Genomic DNA, 27,979 nt, shown 5'->3' on the forward strand with positions numbered 1-27,979 from the left:
ATCATTTCGTCCACTGCTGAACATAGGCCTCCCCCAATAATTTCCACAATGGCCGGTTGGTGGACGTCCTATTCCGTTGCGCTTTCATAGGGGTCACTTAAAGATTAGGGGTTGATGGTGAAAACGGGCATAAGTTCAATGATTCCCACGGTAAATCTTGAATAGCCTAATGAATGGTGATGATAGAAGGCTGATTAGAGGGAAAGTCGTTGAAAACTGCGATTTCATTGGACCCGCAAATAAATTACTTTTTTAAGAGGAACAGTAGGGTAGATGAGACACGAGTGCCCTGGTTAATATGAGGGCAGCTCTCTTTTCAATTACACCCTTTTTATCCATCATCCTCATCAGGGAGTTAATTTCCATCCTTACTTAATATCCTTGGCACAAAAGCCTTGCAACTACTGTTTCCTGCTAATAGAAAGACTGAAAAGGAGGTTTCAAGAAGTCCTAAAGTGCCCACCGGATCAGGCCATGAGATACCCCTTTAATGAGGTTATTAAATGTCATTTTGCTTTTACTTTGCAAATCTAGTATTGAACTTAGGTATTGAATAATAAGTAAAAGTAGTCTTAATAAATGCGTGACATGCCGGGCCTTGACTGTGTCTATATTGTTTTCATTTGAACTATGATTCATTAATCAAATCCATTGTCTCGTACTTTATTATACTTATATGAGGCTTTAATATAATAACAGCTAGGGACTGGAATTCGCTGCCTGCTGCTGTCTTTCCTGAACACTATAATCCGGGCCTTTTCAAGGCGAGAGTGAATAGGCACTTACAGGGCAGATATGTACCATCCTAGACTGCATCTCACTTAATATCAGGTGCGATTGCGGTCAAATACCTCCCTAGTCTTGCATAAAAAAAAGTCTATCCCGGGTTTAGTTCGTTAGTTCTTCTATAGAAAATGTACCTACGTAGGTATAACAACAGTTAACTATGCACTGCTCCATTTTTCTGTGAACTGAATCGATAAACGATAATATTTAATGAACGATATGAACATAGCCCCTTAATCAAAGCAATTGAATGTTATTCACCATTTCAAACCATGTAACGATACAACTACTCGTATCCGACTTGCAATTTCGCAAATCTAGTCCGGTTTGGCTATAATGTTGCAACTAGCCTGTGAAATAAATAGTTAAAATCTCCATTGTCTCCCATACAATCAGTGTGAAAACTTGTTTTATGTTTCTATTACTAAATGAACGAGGTTTCTAATGACGCAGTCTCTCAGCTGTGAGATACAAAACTTGCAGTTTAATTTGTAAAAAGCCCATTGTTTGCGATGGCTACAAATATGGAAAATAATATGTAATGTAAATGCAAAAGTATCTCGACTATTTAGTCTGACTATTTTCACGTTTACATGTAGAGATAAAATTGAATTTGGGAAGAAAAAAAATATTATGGCTCAGTTACACATTGCGGGAAATTAATCGAGACATTAATGTAAAACTGTAAGCACACACCTCAGTTAGTTTCGCCGTGTGTCGCCCTTACTTCGGTCGGTATGCGTGCTCGCGCTTGTTTCATAAATTTCCTGCATAGTGTTCTGCGCTATTAGGCGAACCTTTAGTCGCAAAAACACTAGATGGGTTGAAACAAAGGACATGGGTGAACAAATGTATACATGGAACGTATCACTTATCATGATTGAAAAATGTTGTAAAAAAATCTTCTGGTTCTATTCGTCATAGCTTCTCACTAATGGGCTTTTCCCCTTAGAACTAAAGTAATCAATCTGCACTGGTTGGGTTTCATCGGCGGCCAAACAAAGTACGGGTAGTAAATTCATAAACTCGATCGTCAATCATATCTTTGGGGGCTTCATTCAAGCTCTTATAGGAAATTTTAAATTAAAAGGCTGGAAAATATAAATTGAAATACTTACGGTTATCACTGAAGTCGTCGACTAGAATAATTTCTTTGATTAGATGTTCCGGACTCCTATTCAGGACGCTGCAATGAAAGGAATTTCTATTAGTATTTCAAATAGCATTCATTAATATTTATTAGCTAATATTTAATTTGATTAATTTCATCAATTACTTTTAATGCGGCTTCCGCTGAAAGGTTTATATCGTTACTAGCGGCCGCCCGCGACTTCGTACGCGTGAATCCCGTTTTTCCCGCTAATTCCCGTTCCCGTGGGAATTTCGGGAATTCCTTTCTTAGCACCTCTACGGTACCTAAGCTACGTCCCTTCCAAATTTCAAGTGCCTACGTTTAGCCGTTTAGGCTGTGCGTTGATCTGTCAGTCAGTCAGTCAGTTTCTCCTTTTATATATTTAGATTAAGAAAATTTATAGCATTTCATTTGATATTTATTAAGTATACATAAATAGAAAATGTAAATGTAACAGATAAACAATTAAAACGCAGTTTCACCTACTATTAATGAATATTAGAGGCAAGTACCTATAACAATTACAATTTAATAAATTATAAGTATTAGGTATGGTGTATAAATTTACTAAGTTTAAAACTGTACTGAAAAAATGGCTTATTGATAAATGTTTCTATAGTGTACAAGAATATTTGCAATATTGTTTACTTTTTTTTTATATAAGTTTATATTTTTCACAACTAAATTTTATTCATAATGGTTTGCCCAACTTTATGTGTATATTTAACTGTGGAAACTTAATTGGTTTATGTGTTTTCTTACTGCACCTAAGTTAAATTATATTGTAACTGTATGTTTCCCAAAATAAATAAATAAATAAATAAATAAATAAATAAATAAATAAATAAATTGTAATGTTATAATAATGTATAGTGTATACGCCTGAAAAGGTAGAACTAAGAAATGCCTGTAACTATTTATAAGAACCCTTGTAACCTTTGTTCATACACAATAAAGACATTATTACTTTATTACTTATTACAAGAACATACTTCCACTTATTTAACATATAAAAACATTTCTTTCAGCATATTCAATACCATCTCATAATATTAGATCAAGTAAACTTTCTTCAGACAATTGATAGGTCGGGCCTGGGTAATAATAGTTCCGTGGTTACATTGTTCAAATAGCTTTCAATTCTATTGTTACATTCACTTTAACGCTGGGAATAACTTTGTTAAGATAACTTAGCAAGGAAATTATTCAAAGCATATAAAAATATTGAAGTTTAATTTCCTTATTTTTATTATATCCACTGTGAGACACATTCTGAAATTAAACGGATGGATTTTCTCAGTCGGAAAACTCGCCTTATTACGTCGTAAGTTATACGCTTGTATATCATTAGCGTTATTTCATAAGTACTTAGCCATTATTCAATATCTAATTACCTAATTAACGAACTAAAGCGAAATCATATTACCTACATAATAACTTCTGTTTTGTAGTTTTTGTACTGTTTTTCAGCAGGAAATTTAAGTAATTGTACTGTTCTACTATTTTCAGTCTTTTCTCTAGTAGCATGAGGGTTAAATTAGTAAGATTTCTGCAAAAACAGTGGACGTCCTATGGCTGAAATGATGATGATGATGAAAAAGATTGCTTACCTGACAACGGTTCGAAGCAAGGTCGACCGCGCTTCGTTGTGGAAGGTGATGATGACGCTGGTCTGAGGAAGGTCATCATCATACTTCTTCAGGCGGCACCTGTGAAGAAGAAGGTTTTTTCAGGATGTCTATACAAGTATATGAATTAGAGAGAGGTTTGTTAGACTAAGAACTCAAGACGTAACGTGATAATTAGACAATTATTGCACACCACAGAAAATGGAGAAATTATGAAATACAGAAATGAGAAGGTATAATTTAGGTGGTCTTATCGCTAGGTAGATTTCTTTCAGCTGGTATAAGAGGAATTAATATGACATTACATTTTTTTAAATATCTCTACAACAATTTAAAAATTTAAGTGAATCGGAATCGAAGGTTAGATCAGATTTAAGAAAACCAATAAATCTAATTAATGACCTGCCGAAGATCTAAATATTCAAATTAGGATATTATAACAGACTATTTTAAATGTATAGATATCTAAATAAAGGTTATATAACTATGCAAATGTATGTAAAAGTCAAGGTTAAAATATAGGTCAAAATATTCTAGACTAAAAATCAAAAATAACATTCTGTCTCTAGCCGATAATTTATGTAAATTAGTCAAAAGCTAGATCGATCTAGAACAAACCTCTGCATAAGTATTTTCTATTTTCTTAGTTATTTTTATTTTAATTGGAAAAATAATGGGCAATTTAAATAAGGTTTTGATTTCTAGATTTTTAAATGCAATTACAAAACAAGAGCTCTTGCCGGGTCATAGGTACATTATACGGAAATCTAACAACCGTATTGTAAAAGATACATGAAAGTTAACGTAGTTTTGTGCACATTTCTGCTCGATTCCGAATTGATCTCTTTCCACGTAAACAAATCATTAGTTTATTATCTACAAATCGTTTAAATATGCTGCTGATTACAATTATTCTATCAAGCAGCACGTTTTCAGGTAATTTTGTTTATTTAATTAAAATCCATCACGAGATAAATCCGATTAAATCAATTTAAATGAACACACTGATGGATTTATTATTTCAATAAATATCGTGACCAAGCCAATCGGAAGTCATCATCATTTGATGCTCTGTCAAATCATCTTAACCTTCGCTTGTAGTTTCATGTGATAAAGAGACGTACTTGTATGCGTATGCGCATATTATGAGTGACCTGCCTTGGGGCTTGTAAATAACGCAATGAAGTTTGATAGAGTAGGCTCATATGTATTTATTTATTGTCTAGGTATATCTTATGTTAATGTAGAGTCATATTTGTGGACAGCAAAACGTTTACAGAAAGTACTAATCTTAATACAAGAAATTATTAGTAAGCGAAAACTAAACTCATCCATGCTCAGGTTAAGCCTGCTATTGTTTGATAATATTTTTAAGTTATCTATTCTTAAGTATGAGATTCATATTCAAGTATAGATAAATGAATAATATTAAGCACATGCTCCAGGTTTTTTAGAATTCATTCCCTAAAAGAGGGAGAGGGGTGAAAAAGTCTGAAAATAAACATAATATTATTACAACAGGTATTTGTGTGGTATATCGGGTCGCTAATTACGAAAACAATACGCTTTAAAGACTTGCCGTGACAGAACAAAATTTACGTGGGTTGAAACCGCGGGCAAAAGCTAGTCACGTACTTACTATACGAAAAAAATTATTTGAATGAAAAATAACAGAATGTGTGACATTACTTAGGCTGAGTTGCACCATCTTACTTTAACTTTGATAAACGTCAAAAATCTGACAAAGTCCATACAAAATACGCCGGATAACGTTACAAAGTTAGGTGGCGCAACTCAGCCTAAGTCTCGTATGATAAAAAAATGTCTTTGAATGAAGAATAACAGGATATATGGCATTACTGCTTACTTCTACTTCACAAAACGTACGGTAGTCATATGAGCAACCTGCCGGCATGTTAACCTCTGACTCAGTAGGTAAAGGTCACGTATGACAAGCGCTTCCTACGGGCCCACATTGAGATACACAATGAGGCACCTTATGCACTTGGAACAAGTTTCATTTTGCAACAAAAATGCAGGAAATAATGACTACAAAATAATAAACTGCTTCTGGAATTTAAGAATGAGAAAATGATTGTGCTTTGTCCGTTTTGATTAGATAAGGGATTGTAAACAATGTATTTGATTATAGTTATTTAATCACTGTCAACAATACCGCTTAGTAATGGAAGATGTGAAGAGGTAATTGACTCTACATTCTTGTTTAGTGCCTTTTATGTAAAACTAGCTGANTTAATCGTAAATACAAACAAAAACATATAATCTCAAAACACAAAGTAGTTCTATGTTACTGAAATATCATCTAAAAAGAACTGTAAGCAGATTTTTTTAATGTGAGAAAAAATACTTTATTATTTCAAAGGTAGGAAAAGTCGAATTTTCTATTAGATACTGAAGTGACCCTAAAACTTCGTCTCAGGTACCTTACGTCAGATTTAATATTTTCGATATTTATCCGGAATACATGTTCGAGTAGGTAGGTAGATACTACGAGAATAATTTCGGATTATACAACTTGTTATCGCGAAAACTTAGTAAAGAATTATTTCTACATAATACTACTTAAATTGTTACATAAATGCTGTTTGTTTACCATGAATAATAAATAAAATATGATAGGAAAAAGATCGTGCTGCAGCAATAGTAATGATTTATTAATAAGGGAAATAGTTACGTAAATGGAAACCATTTAATTGCAAACGTTTATTGTGCCTAAGGCTTTTACTAAGGAAGTTACTCCAAGCCTCAGTCTATTGCATAAGTAAATTGTAAGTCTAATAAATTATGATTCCAGCCCTCAACTGCAGTAACTTTTTACATATTTACTTAAAACACATTTATTATTATGAGACTTGACTTGAGTTATTATAGTTGTGTTACTAGTTTTTGCTTCAACTGAGTGAATTTCATAGCCACGATAGCCGAACGGTGGCCTACTCGAGATCCGAGGAACGCAGGTTCGAATCCCACCGTCACTCGACTATTGTGGTGAGCCCACTCGTAACACAAGCTTATTTAGCTTAACACGAGGGGCTAATGGGACTATTAGTAATTTGTGCAATACAAATTGCTTAAAAAAATATCGTTGTGTCAAAGATAATATCTTCCGATACCAGGTTTTTTTCCATGGTTCTGAAACTAGCGCTATACCACACACCCAAATCTGTTTAATGGGGGATTCTAAGAAATATTAATGAAGCATTTCTCCCTTTCATTAGAAGTAGCACAACGTGATCCTTGAATCGGAATTCAAAAGCCAAGAGTTTCTAAATTGAGAATAGATAGTTTGACACCATACCCCAATAATTCAAAACCGTTACTTTTTTAAACAGACCCTTCATTCTGGTCGTAAAAACTAAAAAAATTACATTACCTGTAAATTACGATTTTTGTTCGCATTGTAATTGAAAAAACTAGTTTAATTGAGTTGATATAATAGTGACGTCACTTGCTTTTAGTGCCATACAAAATCAATGGGAGAGTTTCGTTTTGACAGTTTTAAAAAGTACGTCAATGAGGGCTATCGTTTTTATACTTAACAGTTGGCACCCCTGGCGATTGACAGGACCTTACTCTACAATGGCGCCATCTTGATGAGTGCAAATGCGATAGTCCTCCTACCACTTTAGCACTCACCAGATGGTGCCACTGTCTTCGCTACTAGCAAGTGATAGGACCTTACTCTACAGTGGCGCAAACTGGTGAACGCTAAAACGATAGCCCTCATTGATTGGTGGTGTCAACATGTCTATTCAGAAGCCGGGGGTTTATTACTTACATGGCATTCCGTGTGTCCGGCACCGGCCTGTTGCTAGGCAAGTTGTCAGACGCCGCCTGGTTGAACCGATTCCTGACGTAGGGGTCCGAGTCCCGTAGCCCCCCCGCCACGTACCCCCCCTCGTCGAAGTAGGTCCTCCCGGTGCTGCCGGTGCCATACGCATCTTCAGGGGACGCTGGACTGCTGTCGGCTTCCTCGACGTCTGGATGCTGTTTGATCAGACGGAGAGCTATGTTTTCTTCCTGTAACAATGAGAAAGGATAAATTAGTTGAAAAAATAATAATTATCCGCTGGGTGTATACAGTGACACATTATCGTATCTCGGAGGGGCCTCTTCGTGTTGGATCTGTATCCCCATGAACGCCTTCCAAAAGGAACGACCTCCACGCGCACCGTGATCATCCACGGGAGAGATACAAATAATATAAAATGAGAAAGTAAGAAGAAAGTGAATGAATATACTCCATGTACTAGCTAGTTGGGCCTAGTAATGTTGTGTCCATGTATCTTAGTTAATTAATACTACAATATGGGGAAAAACGTCTTAAGTTTTTTTATTTACGAGTACAACAGTCGTGAAAATTTATACGTGGAAAATCAAGGGTCGAGCAAGAAGAAAAAACAAAAGAGTGTCGATATTCGGCGCTGACAAGAGTGTAGTTTTTCTTAGTGGCCAGTATCGCGCGGCCAAAGAGGCCGCAACACTCCACAATATGGCACATGACATGATAAGTGGTTTTGAATTTTATGAAATCAAGAGACGAGTAAGAAAGGAAAAACAAATGAATGTCGATATTCGGGGTTAAAAAATAATTAAGTTTTTCTAAGTGGCCAGTGTCGCGCGGTAATGGAGGTCGTTCGTAACACTCCTTAAAACATGGCACACTTTGTGATAAGTAGTTTTGAACTGTGGAGTTTTTATGAGATAACATTATTATTTATTTCTAAGTCGGAGCACTCAGACTATAATAAAGTTAGAAACGGGCTTGTTGTCAGTGGTATCTAGTAGGTGTATTAGGTTCGTGTGCATATTTTATGACTCTCCGAGTAAGTTGTTTTTGTCACTATGCTTATGTACTACTCGTATGACTATGACTGATCTACGACCGTAAATAACTTTTCTCATTTACTACAACTCCAAGCCCAACACTTTAAATCGCCTTAGAGGTTAATAGCTGGCACGAATTGATTGCAAAAAGTGATGAGCCAAAACAAGTTCTTGGCGGATGTTCTAATAAGCCTTGTGACTTAAATCATTAACGTTCTTTATCACAAAAACGTATCTACCGACAAGTCTTTTATCTTTTTTATCAGGTGCTCGAAGTCGTCGCAATAAATCACACATTATTTTGTCGTTCTTTACTAACACTTATAAAATGTTTTAACTGTCATACTAACGAACGATACACAAGCATTAAGCTAATCAGAGGGTTTAGTATAGCGAACTAAGATAGCGACTAAGTAACGGATAAAATACTTAAATAAATACATAATATGATACCTAGAAGTCCAGGACTATAACATTTACCTTAGCCGGAATAGAATCTTCAACTAGAGCTAGTTTGTTTGTTACGTGAACCACTATGCCATCAGTAAAGATTAAGGATAGAGATTTTCTAAATACATATTTTTGCGCAATAAGCCAAATAATATGCCAAACATTTCTAGATATTTAAAGATCAAGTGGTCCATTCATCTAATCTATCCCTTCCACTTCTCCCCCGCTGTTTAACTGACGTAAGCTTATTCAATATCACATATCTATGACAAACCGCGAATAAACTGGCAAACGACGAGGCCACGACCTCCCGACCAGTGTCAAGGACACTTCGGATTTCTCATTCTTGCGCTTTGCATCACGGTGTGACAGAGTTATATAACTATTAATAGTCAATAATTGGTTAAGTCTGTTTGTATAGAGCAGCATAGGTCAATAAGATTGGGGCATAAGGATGAAAGAAGTTTAAGAACGCCTTTGTGGACATTTTTTTTCTTCTAAAGTGAGATTATAATCTTTGCCCGAATCCTTTAGGGACCGTTATAGAGCAATCATGTTATCACGTTATATTTTGTAGTTACTAGAATCTAGTAATACCTTCTTACTATCCCTACTGTTTCTAACCAAATTGAGAACAACTACAAAAGAGTATTTTTCTACAGATTCTTGTATCGTCCGTCCTCCTGAGAATATACGATAGGTACTCGTATATTTTCAGAAGGATGGACGATGCACCTCTAGTGACTAAGCAGTCCGTGGTGGTAATTCTACCTAGGTTTCTACATGGCTACTTCACTATACAACAAATTTTTATTTACAATTTATGAATTTACAGATAATCAATTTACAAAAATTAAACAAATGAATATAGAGATCCAGAATATTTAGCAAAGAAGAATGAGTTCTTAAATAAATATGCATTTCAACACAAAAACTAACTTTTCCAGTTGCGAAATCCGATCGCTTCTATAAAGTTTTTTCTTAACCTTGACATATGATTTTTTATTGGAATGTATAAAATATGCAAATCCATAAACTAGTTTTAGGCTGGGATGTTGTCATCGTTTTGTAATAATAGACATAAACTTCGGAGAATTTGTGTCTGATGAAAGTTATTTTATACAATAACAGTTTTATTGGCTCTGGAAAATTCATTCATGCCCATAAAAACACTATCTATAATTAAAGAGTTTGTTTCTTGAACGCATTAATGTCCGGAACTAATATTTGAAAATGCTTTTGTGCTAGACAGTCCATTTAGGTATCGAGGAAGGCTATAAGTATGACATCACATTGGAGCGGAGCATCAATGAAAAGTGTTGAAAAACGGGAAAAATGATTCAAACCATTTTTACGCAAACGAAGTCGCGGCGTCTAGTAGGCTCCCTAATAATGAATAATGATTTGTATTGTTAATTATGAAAAATCTAAAACGTTAGAATAACGGTATCGTTGTGGCCAATGAGATGCTGTCATAGTGACATTGACAATACGTCAATGTCACACGAGAATCAAACGTCAGAATAGAGGGACGCCGCGGAGTCTCCGCGCGCTTTTGTGCTAAGTGATGAATTGTATCTAAAATAAGGCAATATAATGTGAAAGATGAGTATCCAGTGTTTTATTTATGAGAATAGATCTACCGGCCTCTAATAGTATATTAGTGACTCTACTAACTAAAGCAGGTAAATTACGCATTTGATAGATAACCTTTCCGAGCTAATGATAAAAGAGTTCACAGAAAAGTTATTTATTCTCACGGTGTAATTATCGCAATCCACCATCAATCATACTGAGGTTGATAATTTGCTATGATCGTGATTAGCATTATTACCCATTATGTTTGCCTACCTTCATTACGATTACTCTACGAATTACGTTATTTCTTTGGACTTTAAGCTAGTGCAATAAGGTTGGGAACTTGGGATATTAATTGAAGTTTCCAAATAGAGACTCTTGAAGAGTGAAACTTTTGATTTAAGTAATATTGTTTTCACGGGGTTCACAGCGACATAAAAACTGAAGATTTATTTTTAAAAAGGAACGCTGTATTTAGGAAAATAATTGCACAACTGAGAATTAAAATAAACATTACGCTGTGATCGGTCAATTGACCTTAATTTTATTTAGGTGAAGGTCATCCTTAAAAGAATAAGTAGACACTAGGATATGGAGGATGAGTATTTGCCACGCTGTTAAGGCCTTTTACACACTGCTACTCAATGTAGCGCTTCTGTACGCGATAAAGTTGCTATAGAGACGGATGCTGCCAGTGATAAAACGCCATTAGTTATCGTTTTATAGTGATAAACACGTCACAAATGCATCATTGGATGCTGCTGAGTGGTTGCCAATTTGGTTCAAATTAAACTACATAAAATAATATGTAAATGACTATTGTAAGTAGTCTAAGGATTTTGGACTAAATAAAAAAAATTTTTTTTCATTGATTTTATCCTATTTGTACGTTTTATGTAGTACACACTTAAAATCATCATAAAATATAATATCGCGATGCAGTCACGCGTCTAATCGCTACATAAAGTCGTAGTGTGGAACCCACCTTAGTTATCCGATAGGGCCCATTACCATAATCGCCCTTGAAGCAATTTGTCTTGGGCTTGTACATACCATAACAATCAAAGAAAATTAGTAGTACAATTTCCCGCGCGTAAGTACCTTTTAACTTAACACCAATCAACTTCTCAAGTATTTTCGCAATCGATGAAAATTCACATGAAAAAACTCATAAAACTCATTAATTTATTCAAATAGGCTTTTAAAAAGCACTTTCACACGTCCCAGTATTAACCCTACCACTGCTTCAGGACAATAAATGGGCCAGTGCTGAGAAGAAGCAGCGCAAGAAACTCAGTTATGTTTCGTTTAATGTAGTTTTTAGCTATTATGTGGCTTAGGGTGAATTCGACCAAACAAGAGTAAATATTAATCTCAGAATACATCGTCAGTTTTGACATATTTCCAACACTGAAACTGTCAATGTGTCAGTTATACCAGGAGTTTTTCTCGGATAAAAGTTTGGTCGAATCGGGCCTTAGTAATACAATCTTTATGATAGGTTAGTCGTTACAGAAAGTCCTTAGTAATGTTATTTGCAAGTTTAATATAATCCTGGGTTCAATTATGCATTTAAGTCAATTATAGCTAATGAGATCAAAGTGTCAATGCATGGTGTCACTAACTAGAGTACCTATAAACGTGCGTGAATGATAATCTGAAGTCATTAAAGTCATTTACTTGTTTTATGCAATTTTAGGCTTTTCAAATGCGCTTTTATTTATGTCCTCAGCACTTTTCAGGACATGTCTTGACCTTAAGGGCAATTGGAACTCCGCAGCCTTACATGTTTAATGTAATTACGTATACGAGTAAAACCACAGAATACATTGGTAATGCCACCATAGTCACCACAGTAAGGTCTATTTGCAGTTTAGGAGCCTTAAGTAGGACCATGAAAGTAATGGATTTGGCCTTTGTATATGAATATAGTTGTAAATATATGGTTTAATTTGTGTGTTTTTAGTATGAATATTTCTTTTCTATCAAATTCTGGACAGCTTATCCGCCTTGTCTTGCTATTACGCCAGTGACCACAAGAACGTTTGTCGTGAATTCGTGACCGCCGTGGTCCTACCAAGATATCGTATTTCAGCTGACGTCACTTTAACGAGGCACAAACATGTCAATACATCATCTTAGATCGAACTTGTTTGTACAGTCAGCGTCTAATAGTTCATGACACCCAGAGCTAAAAAGATCGAAACAAGTCTTTGTTACAATTGGAATAAGGTTGTGTTGTTATCTTTTGGACACTTTTTGCAAATAAATGTAGAGTCTAATATGCTGTCGATATTGGACTCTACATTTATTTGCAAAAACGCCTTTATTAACTAGCGGCCGCCCGTAACTTCGTACGCGTGGATCCCGTTTTACCCCCTTTTCCCGAATTTTCTTTGCTATAAACCTCACGGAGCCCGAGACCTTTCCAACGAATGCAAAACCGTGGAAATCGGTTCGTGCGTTCTGGAGTTATAGCGTCAGGGAGGAAAACCCGACTTATTTTTATATAGTAGATAAGGTGCCACAGTTAAAGTGCTATAAACGTTACGGTCGTTGCATCATTACCTACATAAACCGATTTGGTAACGATGACTAATCCGAAAAGTATCTAGGTTGCGAAGATTTTGTTTACTTTGAGGACCATTTTTGCATGTTTACGAGTATGTCCTTGCGATCATAGTAGAGATAGTCGGAACTGAGGTGGAATTGTGTAAAGCAATCGTAATTATTTGACAGTTCATAACGTACGATAAAGTCAGTTAAACAAAGCGTTTGACAGAATAATCGTACGGTATGAACTGTCAAATGATTACGATTGCTTTACACAATTCCACCTCTGATTTATCTTAATCTCAATTCGCTTACTTAATACTGGAAAAGAATGACGTCTACTAAAAATATATTTTTTAGCAGTGCGGTTATACTCTCGTGGTAAGCTAAATATGCTTATTTTACGAGTGCAGTCCACCAAAATTTAGTCCAGCGTGTTATTTTGATGATAAACTGGAATATTGTAGAGTAATTTAGATATTTGTCGGGGAAAGTTCCTGCCAAACTGTTAATTGTTTTTACCTCTCTAATCAGGCATAGAGCCCAGACGCTGTTTGAATTCCAGCGAAGAGACACCTCAATAATATTTCAACATAGTAAAATCCACATGGGCAAGAGGCGCGTAGCACCTTTCCGTGACGATTAGGTACGCCCGTATTCACAAACAATGCTTGCTTAAGTGAAGCAACAAATCGAACGCACAGAGTTGAATAGAGCTCTGTGATTGGTTCATGTGTGTGTCACCCTGTGCGTCCATGCGCACTGTGAGACCTCATAGCAATGTTTGTGAAAACATTGCTATTTTGCTATAATAATGATAATGCTCTTAGTTGTTACAACCCATATCCCTATGACAAGAAATAAGAGGGCATAAGATGTAACCTTATAACACAGCTACTGACCTAAAAAAACAATCGTCAAGTGTAGATGATTGCCCTATCCTCCCGTTAATCAATTTGACATTTGAGATAATTGTCTACTTCGCAGGAAATACCGTATTACCGTGGTTGTAGACTAATTATTATAAGGTATTATTACTACAGCAAGTATTATCGGGCTTTCTATGCATGTCCAATGAATTTTGAACGCGATGGTTGGGATTAGTGAAAGCTGGTACAAGCCAAAGAGAATAGAGAATGCTACAGATTCCTGTAATAATAAATTAATGAGTACTACTTTGCTGTAGTAAAGTTACTCTATAGTTAGTTAAAGTTTGGTCGTCTTAACTCTGAAGCAATGTTGACGAATTTTTCTATAGGAATACATATCGCTCGTATTTACAAATGGTGCTTGCTTAAGTGAAGCAGCAAATCGAACGCATTTGAATAGAGCTCTGTGATTGGTTCGTGTGTCACCCTGTGCGTCCATGCGCACTGTGAGACTTCATAGTAATGTTTGTGAATACGGGCGACAGTTTTTGAATATGCACATCGGTCTTTAGGCCATAGCATTGCTAAGTTAACAATCTTGAGACGCGCTTCAAAAGACCTTCAATGACAAATTCAAGCGAAGGCAGTAGTTAAGTACAAATGGGTATTTTAGTTATCAAGATAGTGACGTTAAAGGACATTTCTGGAGAAGACGTTATCTAGCGTGGGATGATTCGTTCCAACTATCCTTTGAGACAGTTCTCAGTATGACAATAATAGCTTTCAAGATAATATTACCGTGCTACAGTTCAGCAGTTACTAGCTCATGGACAGCAAAAGCCAGAGATTGTAACATATCTTTGATCGATGTCACTTGATATTTGTAACTGAATAGGTACTTTATTGGTGCGGAAATCCGTTCATTACAAAATTAGTTTTTAATCTCTCTGGGCTTATTTGCTATCATCATCATTTCAGCCACAAGACGTCCACTGCTGAACATCGGCCTCCCCCAATGATTTCTGCATCGCCCGGTTGTTAGCGGCCTGCATCCAGCGCCTTCCTACTACCTTTATGAGGTCGTGGTTGGACTTACTTATTTCCTTACCGATATAAAATTGAGAAAAGATAATAAGAAATATTGTGTGTGTGTGTGTGTGTGTGTGTGTGATCCTCGTCATAATTCGAAATGGAATACACAATACTCAATAATATCCCTTACATTGCCATCAATGGGTGTTACTAAGTTTAATATGTATGTATTTAAAAAGTATATATTCATAACACAAGAATATTAATTGCTTACTTTGGGGCTGGATAACGCTGTGTGAAATGATCCAAAGAAAAAAAAACCGGCCAAGTGCGAGTCGGGCTCGCGCACAAAGGGTTCCGTAGCAGCAAATATAATAAACTTATTATGTCAATTTATACACCTGGTGAATGGAGCCTAAACTCTCCCGATATTTTGCCTTGTACTTTTATGTATGAATATTAATTTTATATATGTATTTATAAATATTCCGAGCTAAAGAGGTGGCAAAAGCAATGGCAAACAAACCACAATCAATAGTATTCGGTTGTCGCTGAACACTTGGAAACTGAATACATGACTCCGATAGATACGGAAACAAGGCTTTTACATATATTTTTTGCGATTTTCCTAGAACACCAACAAGACTATCGTACACACGCAGTATTCCATTAATGTAATAAATACAACTCCAGTGCCCCACTAATCCCACGTCACCGTCATAAATTACTTGAAGGTGCGTCTCATTTTTAGGTACAGGTTCAATCAGTTCAGGGTGTTGAAATAATTCTAGCTCACGCGGTCTAAATGATGTGCACCGAAGTAACTTTTCATGAAATGCGCGAACCACATCATCTTCGATATAGTTATTATAATTCAGAATGTAGGAAAACGTATTATCTAAAGTATCCATTGTTAGATGATATACAATAAGCTTTAGAAATTTTAAAAACCTGCTACGAAACACTAAAATTTGCACCAAAAACAAAGGAATTTATATTATTGGGGGATTTATTAGTACGTAAAAAAAATTTTCATCCCTCAGTTACATGTATGGGGGGCCCCACCCCCAATTCTTTTTTTTACTATTTAGTGTCATAATTTTGTAGCGGTTCATACAACACATATTCCCATCAAATTTCATCACTGTAGTACTTATAGTTTCCGAGTAAATCGGCTGTGACAGACGGACAGACGGACAGACGTACAGACGGACAGACGGACAGACGGACAGACGGACAGACGGACATGACGAAACTATAAGGGTTCCGTTTTTGCCATTTTGGCTACGGAACCCTAAAAAGATATCAATGTTAGGTATACACAATCTATTGTAAGTTAGCTAAGTGTATTTTAGTAAGTATTAGTAATAATAACTTGAAGAGACTGTTGCATTTGAGCTAGGAACAGGTAAGGTTGCACGTGGCTTGCTAAGAACTTTGGTTCCTAGATTGGACCTGTATTAAAGATAGAAGATAAAGCGGAGCTCCTCCCATACCATGTACTCAAACTGCTAGGAGGAAGAGTAGCAAGGTAAATCGTGAATAATATTTATAGGATAGGTAAGTAACAGCATTCAAGACTGAAGTTTTATTATACCCACTTTTTAATTCAACTTTTATGGAAGCAGGCTACCAACCGATTATCATGGAAATCATTGGGGGAGACCTATATTCAGCAGTGGAAGTCCTATGGCTGATTTTATATGCCTATACGGATTTTAACTATAGCTTACTTACAGCATATGTGCATAAATATCTAAATAAAAACATAAAATAAAAAAATAAAAACAAATCACATGATAAAGAACCAATCACAGAGCTCTATTCAACGCTGTGCGTTCGATTTGCTGCATCACATAAGCAAGGATCGTTTGTGAATACGGGCGTAACTCATTTAAAATAAAACCATATTCAAAAATGTCACATAGTAACATAACATACAAAAGAAACATATGAATGAAAGTAAACCCACACGCTAACTGCCGTCAACCAACAGTAGACATAACAGTGCGCGAAGTAATAGCGGCAATTGTTACTGTGTAGTGTGCGCGAACGAAAGTGCAAGTGCGCGCGCGGCCCGCCGCCCGTGACTGGCTAAAGACGTGGCTACATAGTGGTTTCATACTATATCTACTAGCGGCCGNGTTCTCGAAACAAGCGGGCAGCTCGCGCGGCGCTTTAGCGGCGAAGTGTTGTGTTCGGGGTTGTGTTGTCGAGATATTTGTTTTTATTCGCAAACGAAATGTCTGAACAACGGCGACAATTTTATTTCGATTCAAATTTATTCCTAACGCTCGATTTATTGTTGTCAAAAGAAGGAGTGCGCTGCCCGCTCGTTGCCCGCTCGTTGCCCGCTGCCGCCCCGCTGCCGCGCCGCTGTTTTCGAGAACCGATCCTGCCGCTCCCGCGCCGCCGCCGCCGCCGCCCCGCTGCCCGCTAAGTTCGAGGCTGAGGCCTTACACGTCCCAGTATTAGCTCTACCACTGCTTCAGGACAATAAATGTGCCAGTGCTGAGAAGAAGCAGCGCAAGAAACTCAGTCACTAACTAGAGTACCTATAGACGTGAATGACAATCTGAAGTCATTAAAGTCATTTACTTGTTTTATGCAATTTTATTTTCAAAAGAGCTTTTATTTTATGTCCTCAGCACTTTTCAGGACATGTCTTGACCCTAAGGGCAATAGGAACTCCGCAGCCTTACATGTTTAATGAAATTACGTATACGAGTAATTGATACCACAGAATACATTGGTAATACCACCTTAAGTAGGACCATGAAAGTAATGGATTTGGCCTTTGTATATGAATATTTTTGTAAATATATGGCTTTGTGTGTTTTTAGTATGAATATTCCTTTTCTATCAAATTCTGGACAGTTTATCCGCCTTGTCTTGCTTACGCCAGTGACCACAAGAACGTTTGTCGTGAATTCGTGACCGCCGTGATCCTACAAGATATCGTATTTCAGCTGACGTCACTTTAACGAGAGGCAAACATGTCAATACATCATCTTAGATCGAACTTGTTTGTACAGTCAGCGTCTAATAGTTCATGACACCCAGAGCTAAAAAGATCGAAACAAGTCTTTGTTACAATTGGAATAAGGTTGTGTTGTTATCTTTTGGACACTTTTTGCAAATAAATGTAGAGTCTAATATGCTGTCGATATTGGACTCTACATTTATTTGCAAAAACGCCTTTATTAACTAGCGGCCGCCCGCGACTTCGTACGCGTGGATCCCGTTTTACCCCCTTTTCCCGAATTTTCTTTGCTATAAACCTCACGGAGCCCGAGACCTTTCCAACGAATGCAAAACCGTGGAAATCGGTTCGTGCGTTCTGGAGTTATAGCGTCAGGGAGGAAAACCCGACTTATTTTTATATAGTAGATAAGGTGCCACAGTTAAAGTGCTATAAAAGTTGCGGTCGTTACATCATTACCTACCGACATAAGATTTGGTAACGATGACTAATCCGAAAGGTATCTAGGTTGCGAAGATTTTGTTTACTTTAAGGACCATTTTTGCATGTTTACGAGTATGTCCTTGCGATTATAGTAGAGATAGCCGGAACTGAGGTGGAATTGTGTAAAGCAATCGTAATTATTTGACAGTTCATAACGTACGATAAAGTCATTTAAACAAAGCGTTTGACAGAATAATCGTACGTTATGAACTGTCAAATGATTACGATTGCTTTACACAATTCCACCTCTGATTTATCTTAATCTTAATTCGCTTACTTAATACTGGAAAAGAATGACGTCTACTAAAAATATATTTTTTAGCAGTCCGGTTATACCCTCGTGGTAAGCTAAATATGCTTGTGTTATGAGTATGTCCAGTATGTCCACCACAATTTAGTCCTGCGGGTAATTTTGATGATAAACTGGAATATTGTAGAGTAATTTAGATATTTGTCGGGGAAAGTTCTTGCCAAACTGTTAATTGTTTGTACCTCTATAATCAGGTATAGAGCCCAGACGCTGTTTGAATTCTCCTACCTCCACCTCAATATTATTTCAACTTAGTAAAGTCCACATGGGCAAGAGGCGCGTAGCACCTTTCCGTGACGATTAGGTACGCCCGTATTCACAAACGATACTTGCTTAAGTGAAGCAACAAATCGAACGCACAGAGTTGAATAGAGCTCTGTGATTGGTTCATGTGTGTGTCACCCTGTGCGTCCATGCGCACTGTGAGACCTCATAGCAATGTTTGTGAAAACAGCCGAACTAATTTTATCACGAAGGATAATGCTCTTAGTTGTTACAACCCATATCCCTTTGACAAGAAAAATAAGAGGGCATAAGATGTAACCTTATAACACAGCTACTGACCTAAAAAAACAATCGTCAAGTGTAGAAGATTGCCCTATCCTCCAGTTAATCAATTTGACATTTGAGATAATTGTCTACTTCGCAGGAAATACCGTATTACCGTGGTCGTAGACTAATTACTAGGTATTATTACTACAGCAAGTATTATCGGGCTTTCTATGCATGTCCAATGAATTTTGAACGCCATGGTTGGGATCAGTGAAAGCTGGTACAAGCCAAAGAGAATAGAGAATGCTACAGATTCCTGTAATAATAAATTAATGAGTGAAGTACTCTAGTAAAGTTACTCTATAGTTTGTTAAAGTTTGGTCGTCTTAACTCTGAAGCAATGTTGACGAATTTTTGTATAGGAATACATATCGCTCGTATTTACAAATGGTGCTTGCTTAAGTGAAGCAGCAAATCGAACGCATTTGAATAGAGCTCTGTGATTGGTTCGTGTGTCACCCTGTGCGTCCACGCGCACTGTGAGACTTCATAGTAATGTTTGTGAATACGGGCGATAGTTTTTGAATATGCACATCGGTCTTTATAGCATTGCTAAGTTAGCAATATTGAGACGCGCTTCAAAAGACCTTCAATGACAAATTCAAGCGAAGGCAGTAGTTAAGTACAAATGGGTATTATAGTTATCAAGATAGTGCCGTTAAAGGACATTTCTGGAGAAGACGTTATCTAGCGTGGGATGATTCGTTCCAACTATCCTTTGAGACAGTTCTCAGTATGACAATAATAGCTTTCAAGATAATATTACCGTGCTACAGTTCAGCAGTTACTAGCTCATGGACAGCAAAAGCCAGAGATTGTAACATATCTTTGATCGATGTCACTTGATATTTATTATTTGTAACTGAATAGGTACTTTATTGGTGCGGAAATCCGTTCATTACAAAATTAGTTTTTAATCTCTCTGGGCTTATTTGCTATCATCATCATTTCAGCCACAGGACGTCCACTGCTGAACATAGGCCTCCCCCAATGATTTCTGCATCACCCGATTGGTAGCGGCCTGCATCCAGCGCCTTCCTGCTACCTTTATGAGGTCGTGGGGGGACTTACTTATTTCCTTACTGATATAACAATTGAGAAAAGATTTTGATCATCCTCATAATTTCGGAATATTATACACAATCTATTCTATAAGTTAGCTTAGTAGGTGTTTTGGTATTATTAATCTAGTCTGAAAAGATCTTGCTGTTGCATTTGAGCTATCAACAGGTAAGGTTGCACTTGGCTTGCTAAGAACTTTGGTTCCTAGATTGGACCTGTATTAAAGATAGAAGATAAAGCGGAGCTCCTCCCATACCATGTACTCAAACTGCTAAGGTAAATCGTGAATAAAATTTATAAGATAGGTACGTAATAGCATTCAAGCAGACTGTAAGTTTTGTTATGTTCACTTTTTAATACAATTTTTTTGGACGCAGGCTACCAACGGATTATTATGGAAATCATTGAAGGAGGGCTATGTTCAGTAGTGGAAGCCCTAATGGCTGAAATGATGATGATGATACCTATTGTTTACAGATTTTAACGTACAGCTTACAGCATAAGTGCACAAATATCTAAGTAAAATAAAAGCTGTAATCCTTCATCGTTCCTTCATAAAACTCGTAATCATTACCCTTATTTTTCATTTCTAGTTTAACAGGACAAAATATGACGTGTTTATTTACAAGGCCTCACAGTCAACGAACTCTTAGGCTGGGTTACACCACCTTACTTCAACTATATAAAACAGAAATCACCGGCTATCGTTCTTGGTGCAACTCAGCCTTAAAATAAAACCGTATTCAAAAATGTCACATAGTAACATAACATACAAAAGAAACATATGAATGAAAGTAAACCCACACGCTAACTGCCGTCAACCAACAGTAGACATAACAGTGCGCGAAGTAATAGCGGCAATTGTTACCGTGTAGTGTGCGCGAACGAAAGTGCAAGTGCGCGCGCGGCCCGCCGCCCGTGACTGGCTAAAGACGTGGCTACATAGTGGTTTCATACTATACTAGCGGCCGCTCGCGACTTCGTCCGCGTGGATCCCGTTTTACCCCCTTCATCTATCTTACGCGGTTTCGATTTTTTCATACAAATGTTTTTTCCCGCTAACTCCCGTTCCCGTGGGAATTTTGCAATATCCTGTTGTAACTAAGCTTTAAGTTTACTAAGGTACCTGCATGCCAAATTTCAAGTGTCTAACTTAAGCGGTTTAGATTTTTTATACAAAAGGATTTTCCCGCTAATTCCCGTTCCCGTGGGAATTTCGGGAATTCCTTTCTTAGTGCACCTCATCGGTACTTAAGCTACGTCCCTTCCAAATTTCAAGTGCCTACGTTAAGACGTTTAGGCTGTGCGTTGATATGTCACTAAGTCAGTCAGTTTCTCCTTTTATATATTTAGATTTACCTTTATTTATGCTAATTTACCGTCTCTGCGGTTTAGTGATAAGACCACCTGTTTCAGACCCAGAGGTCTTGGGTTCGATTCCCAGTGGGGGGCTAAATTTTGTCTCTCGACTCTCGCGATAAACAATATTAAAATAGTCAATTCCTCTGTTGAGGATTCCGGGTCATCATTTCAGCCACAGGACGTCCACTGCTGAACATAGGCCTCCCCCAATGACTTCCACATCGCACGGTTGGTAGCGGCCGGCATCCAGCGCCTTCCGGCTACCTTTATCAGGTCGTCGGTCCACCTTGTGGGTGGACGTCCCACGCTGCGTTTTCCGGTACGTGAAGGAGGATTCAGGGTGATTTTTGAAAAAATAACGATATTCTCCTTTATGCACTCCATAAAAATGTACAATACCAATGGAAAAACAGTGCCTTGATATGATCTCTGCTTGCAAGATATGGTAACAGCCAGCATAAAATAAGTTGCCTATTTGACACGGTAGTAGAAAATATTTCTGTCTCAGTATTATTTGTGTCAATAAAAGGAAATATTATTTCTTTCCGGATATAGATTTATTCCAGGAAAATTGTGCTTTCCAGGAACCCTCATTAATGCTTTGGCAGAAATGGTAACCGGATAATAATCTCAATAATTATTCGGTAAATTCGTTGTGGGTTCTGGGAACACTTAACAATCACTGTAGATGGTTGCCATGTGAATATTGTTTCGTTATTTGATCCCTAGAACTAGAAAATCAAATTATAGACTCTACATTTTCTTAAAATATCCTGTATCCTGTATACAAACGATGCTTGCTTAAGTGAAGCAGCAAATCGAACGCACAGCGCACAGCTCTGTGATTGGTTCGTGTGTCACCCTGTGCGTCCACGCGCACTGTGAGACCTCATGGTAATGTTTGCGAATACGGGCGTCAATGTAAAACCGCCTTTAAGGTATCAAACCCCGGGGTCACGAGTCATGACTATGCTAACCACTAGTCCCACCATAAATACAGAACTGTACGTATTACATCTACCATGTTACCAAGATTGGCTCCATCTACATGAAGTAATTTCCTGGTGATTAGAGTTCTTGAGAGGCAGATGTGATTCGAGTAACCAAAGGCTTAGGGTAAACGCAAGCCCAAAACTGGTGACACATTTTACAACATCTTTTGTTATTTTAGCAAATATCAATAGAAACTGACAATGTGACTGAGTTTCTTGAGCTGCTTCTTCTCAGCACTGGCCCATTTATTGTCTCGAAACAGTGGTAGGGTTAATACTGGGACTTGTAAAAGTACTTTTTAAAAGCCTATTTGCAATGGTAACTGTGTTCTAACTTTCTTATAATTATGTAAAGAGTTATATATAAGGTGTACAATATGTAACGTATTTATGAGGTATTTATATTATTATGTATCATGATTCATAAGAAATTGTTGTGCTCAGTAGTGCTCTCCCTGTTTGGGTGTCCACGGAAGACCAGCGTCGTGGCATTATCTACTGAGATGCTACGACACCATGCTGAGTGGATACCTTTTCAGTATCATTGTAATTACCTTCTCATTAAATAATATTAAGTATTGCAAGTGTATTGTCGATGATACTGAATAAACATTTTTTCTTTCTTTCTTTCAAAAATAAATGAGTTTTATGAGTTTTTTTTTTACTTGATTAAGTTCGTCTGTTTCTCCATAATGTTAAGTACATATTTTGTCTATAGGCATTGATCACTTCATCAGTCATACCTGTGGTCATACGTCTATTCACAGGTTGACAATTTCTGTATACTTCTTTTTCTTTTTGCGTAAATTGTTACAACTGAGGTCATAACCCTGTCCCGTTGACAAAGTAAGTAACATTTGTCGCAGTTTTCATAACTCTATTGCTTCGCTCGCTCCATAACACTTCACTTTTTTGGATTTGGCACAAAATACAACAACATACACAATTTTTTATTTTTTTGTTTTTTTTTTTTATGCTAGACAAGGCAGGTATTTGACCGCAATCGCACCTGGTGTTAAGTGAGATGCAGTCTAGGATGGTACATATCTGCCCTGTAAGTGCCTATTCACTCTCGCCTTGAAAACGCCCGGATTATAGTGTTCAGGAAATACAGTAGCAGGCAGCGAATTCCAGTCCCTAGCTGTTTGCATTATAAAGGAGTCGTCGAAACGCTTAGTGCGAGCTGGTGGAATGTCGACAATGTAGGGATGGTACGCTAGCCTGCGTCTGGTTCCCCGGTGATGGAAGGGGGCTGGTGGAATTAGGTTGTATAATTCCTTCGCACATTCTCCAAAGTGTAGCTTGTAGGAAAACCGTTAGAGAAGCAACTTTACGGCGGTGGTCAAGTTCCTGGAGCGACGCTTCAACAAGGGTCGGGCTGTCTATTAGTCTCCTGGCACGCCTTTCCACCGAATCCAAAGCAGCCAAATATTTCTTGGCAGAGCCGTCCCAGAGGTGGCAGCAGTATTCCATGCAAGTGAGTTCTCACTGTGAAGTGATTGCAAAGTTGAATCTGTCAAGAATGTTACTTTATCCAGGGACTTTTAGTAGACTGCATGCGTCTGATATGGCTTATTTGTATTAAAGGCTTGAAGTTACAAATCTACACAGCTGAATTCACAGCTGAAGGAAAGTAAGCGCCATTCACAACAACGGCTTTTTCATGGTCACATATCATCCAAATCTTACGGTTAATCATTTCAAGTATGTTAACTGCCTAAAGTAATTGCAGGTTACATCACAGCCCTTCAAAGTTTACAATTATGTACCAAAACTGGTTTAACCTTCACCCGGAGCTGGGCAAGGTTGCTTGTAATTCTTTATAAAATATTACAAATGCGTGTAAAGTTTTAAGAATGTTACTAATTATAATAACGTTAATGAGCTGTGGAGAGATTGCTAAATAAGTATTGGCTTTGAACGAAGTTTTCTTTTGTAAGTATTAGAAGATTATGCTCTTTTAAACATTCTTTAGTTGTTTTTTTTTAGCTCGAATATTAGTAGATTAGAAGTAATAGTAACTATGAATGAGTTGATTGAAGGTTTTTGGAAATCCTTGGGGAGGTCTTTGTCCAGCAATGGACGTCATTTGGTTGAAACGAACGGACGATTTTTTGGAAGTTTGACAAAGATAAAGATAAATTTATTTGTTCCAAACATGCGTGCATAAGGTGTTAAGTCAACATTTATAAATGGTATCAACATATTGTCGTACCTTTGCGGTGTACAAATTAAATAAATATCAAATATTTTATTAATTTACTGATATTGTAAAAATAACAAATATTCGATGTCAATTTATTATTAACGACTTGTTACACAGTATCTACACAATAAAACGGGATACAGTCAATAAAACAGAACAGCTCCCATTGGACACCTGTCGTTACGTCGGCTTGATTCGTTGACAGACACGTTCACAAAACCCATAAACACATTTAGGAGAAGACCACACCATGAGCAAAGCTACGTTATTTTTTACAGCTAGTCAGATTAGTTGTTTAACTTATTTTGCAGCCGAGTAAGTGATGAAAACGAATTAAATCAACTGTCGCATTAAGTAGAGTTAAAAATTCAGGAAACTTAACTCAACTTTTTGTAAGTGAGCAACTTTCGGCCCTCTTAGCAGAAGCTCTATCAAAGGACTCTCCTTTCCCACGTAAAGATGATACTTAAAAGGAGGTATGTACAACAATAAAAAATAACGTCGATCAATTAATTGGCAGTTGGTTTTCGATGTTGCTAGAGCTTACTCACTTACGTACAGCGTGAGTCAAGCTAAATTAGTTAGCTTAACCCAGTAAGAAAACTTCTATAAAAAACAACTGGAGGAGGGGATTAGGGGTTCCCTCGAAGCTGGAGAGGCTAGGACAATAACTCGCGGCTCCGTTCCATTGGACTCCGGTGGAACCCGTCGGGTTTTAGTGGATAGGACCTGACCTTCTGGCTAGGAGAGTCCCACATCATACCGTCCTCATCAGCCAGTGCGTATGTACAATTTCCTGAGGGAAATAAAATCGCACTAAAGCTTAGCTCATACTGTGCCACGAGCATTTCTTGCTCGACAAACTCGCGCGTCGCGGGCTATTTAACGTCATCAATCAACGCGCGTCAGCCTGACGCTTCGCTCGATTGTATCGACATCGCTACTGTGCAAACTTTGATCTACTTTTGATGGATTTCAGGAAACAGCTGTAAATCATCTTTGATTGATCCTTAGTCAAGTAACAAAGCACCTATTAAAGGAATCCCGTGACACCTACTAAGGTACTTTACAACTATTGTTTAATGCATGAGCTTGATCGTTTCATCCACGAAGACGCGCCCCACCATTCTTCCACTAAAGTTTGAGTGTTATCGGTACACGCTGAATTATCCATGAGTGCACACGCGCACTACATTAATGACGCTCGGATTGCTCGGATCAAACTCCGCGCACCCCAATCAAAAATTGGTGGGGCGCGTCTTCGTGGATGAAACGATTGTGGTATTTTATAGGGTGGAAATAAGTGCGAATTTGCAATAAAAAAATTGTATTGTCGACTAACTGTACGATGATGATTGTCGAAAACATCTGTCAAACATGCCTGACTGTAACGCGACGTGTGCGCAGCGTGACTACCATACATTTGAAATATTTGAATCGTGAATTGGTAATTTCGTGATCCAGCGCGCGGCGATGTATCTTTAATTAAAATGCATAGCCCATTGTCAATAGACGAGTTTAGTTCATAATTGTTCTTGTTGTTGTTGCCCAAGTTTAGCATTCTAATTGACATCAACTATAGTTGCCCAGCTGCTCTAAATATGTAATTGATTTCGCATTGTGTCTAACAATATTGAACACTAATCTATACTATATAAAGCCGTGTCGTCTAGCTAGACGGTGAGAAAAAACGTCAGTCCGTCCGTAACCGATAAAGTCAAACAGCTCGGAAACTAATCGGACGATTTGCGCCAAGTTTACGGTTTTTAAACTGTGATGTGACGATACCGTGATGAATCTGTTTGACAAGTTGTTGATTTGCAACGTTGTAATGGACGCTTATTTCTTTTTATTACAGGTTTTGTTGCATGTTATTATTTTGGTTGTTTCAGTGACACATTCAGTCCTGGATGAATCACATATTTGGTTATGAATAAGTAATCTTCTGTTACTTTTATATGTTATATGTTATTAGTTTTTTTGTTGTTTGTTATTTTCGTTTTGTCAAAGTCCAAAAAAAATCATAGTGATAAAGTACACATACCTAGAATTTTATTCCTGCGTTGACTCTACATTAATGAGTTGTTACTTAAGTAATGTAACTAAGAATGAAGGTGTTGCAAGCAAACGATAATCTGTTATTTGCTTATACGACTTGTTTACAACCGAGAATAAACGAACGATCAACAAGTTATAATGAAGTGATTACAAATCGACGCACGCGCATCCCAATGATGGCGAGACCATGTGTACGCCGCTAGCCATATTATGGTACGTCCTATATCACTAATGCCATCAATTAGATCTATTCTTAGGACTGTTTCATTGCATATCTTCTAGTGGAGCTAGAGCTTTATTAATGGTGACTGACTGACAGTGATCTATCAACGCGCTAGTTCACAATAAAATTACAGTTTAACATTCAGACTTAGTTGTTCGAAAACAAAGAAGTTTAGTTTGATTATGAGTATGGAGAGCTGTACCGGGAACTAATAACCTCTTTAAATAATCCAATGCTCTTTGACAAGTTTTTATAAACGTATATTGAAGTTTAATTTACATGTAAAAAAGATTAACATATGGTAGAGACGGACTAACATTTACTGAATTAAAAATTTCATCATTATCTTTTTACCTATTTTGGTCTATTCTCCATGCAAGTTGCTCAGTCTAAACCCTATATTCTTGTCAAACTGTACCAAGTGACTTTGCATACAGTCATTCAACTTGCTTGACAGCGTCCCACGTTACAACTGCTTGGCAACACGCGGTCATTCAAAAACTGGTCGACCCTACGGTCATGTACAGAAATGTGACCAGTGACCAGCCCACGGCTAAAAATACCGATGTAAGACTCTAAAACAATTACGTCCGATAGTGAAAGTGCACACACGGCCTTGTGGCCCCGAGGCAATCCGATTGGCATGAGGCCTATGCTCTTAAATTGATTTATTTCTTTTGTAGGCCTGTTATGTGATAGTAAATGTGTCGGTATAACGTTATAAAACAACTGTAATGATGGCCAGTTGAGGATTAGTAGAGCGTAACTGCGTATAGTAGAGACAGTCACAATTGACTCTTTCTCACAAATCTACAAGTATTAATTTATTTCGTCGGCCGTTTGGTGTAGTGGTTTCGGAACTACTACCTATG

General features: G+C 37.3%; 1 protein-coding gene across 1 annotated transcript in view; it reads right to left on the reverse strand.

The window, feature by feature from the left end:
- LOC114355280 (polypeptide N-acetylgalactosaminyltransferase 2) overlaps window positions 1-27,979 on the reverse strand; it is a 112,395-nt gene that overhangs the window by 23,721 nt on the left and 60,695 nt on the right. Inside the window, exons 2-4 of the mRNA XM_028308044.1 lie at window positions 7,346-7,587; window positions 3,529-3,627; window positions 1,905-1,972 (exon numbers count right to left, since the gene is read on the reverse strand). Coding sequence (XP_028163845.1) covers window positions 1,905-1,972; window positions 3,529-3,627; window positions 7,346-7,587 — 409 coding nt within the window. The remainder of the gene's footprint in view (window positions 1-1,904; window positions 1,973-3,528; window positions 3,628-7,345; window positions 7,588-27,979) is intronic.

Source organism: Ostrinia furnacalis, unplaced genomic scaffold (genome assembly GCF_004193835.3).
Source record: "Ostrinia furnacalis isolate ACB-3 unplaced genomic scaffold, ASM419383v2 OfSCF2378, whole genome shotgun sequence".
Lineage (NCBI taxonomy): Eukaryota > Metazoa > Arthropoda > Insecta > Lepidoptera > Crambidae > Ostrinia > Ostrinia furnacalis.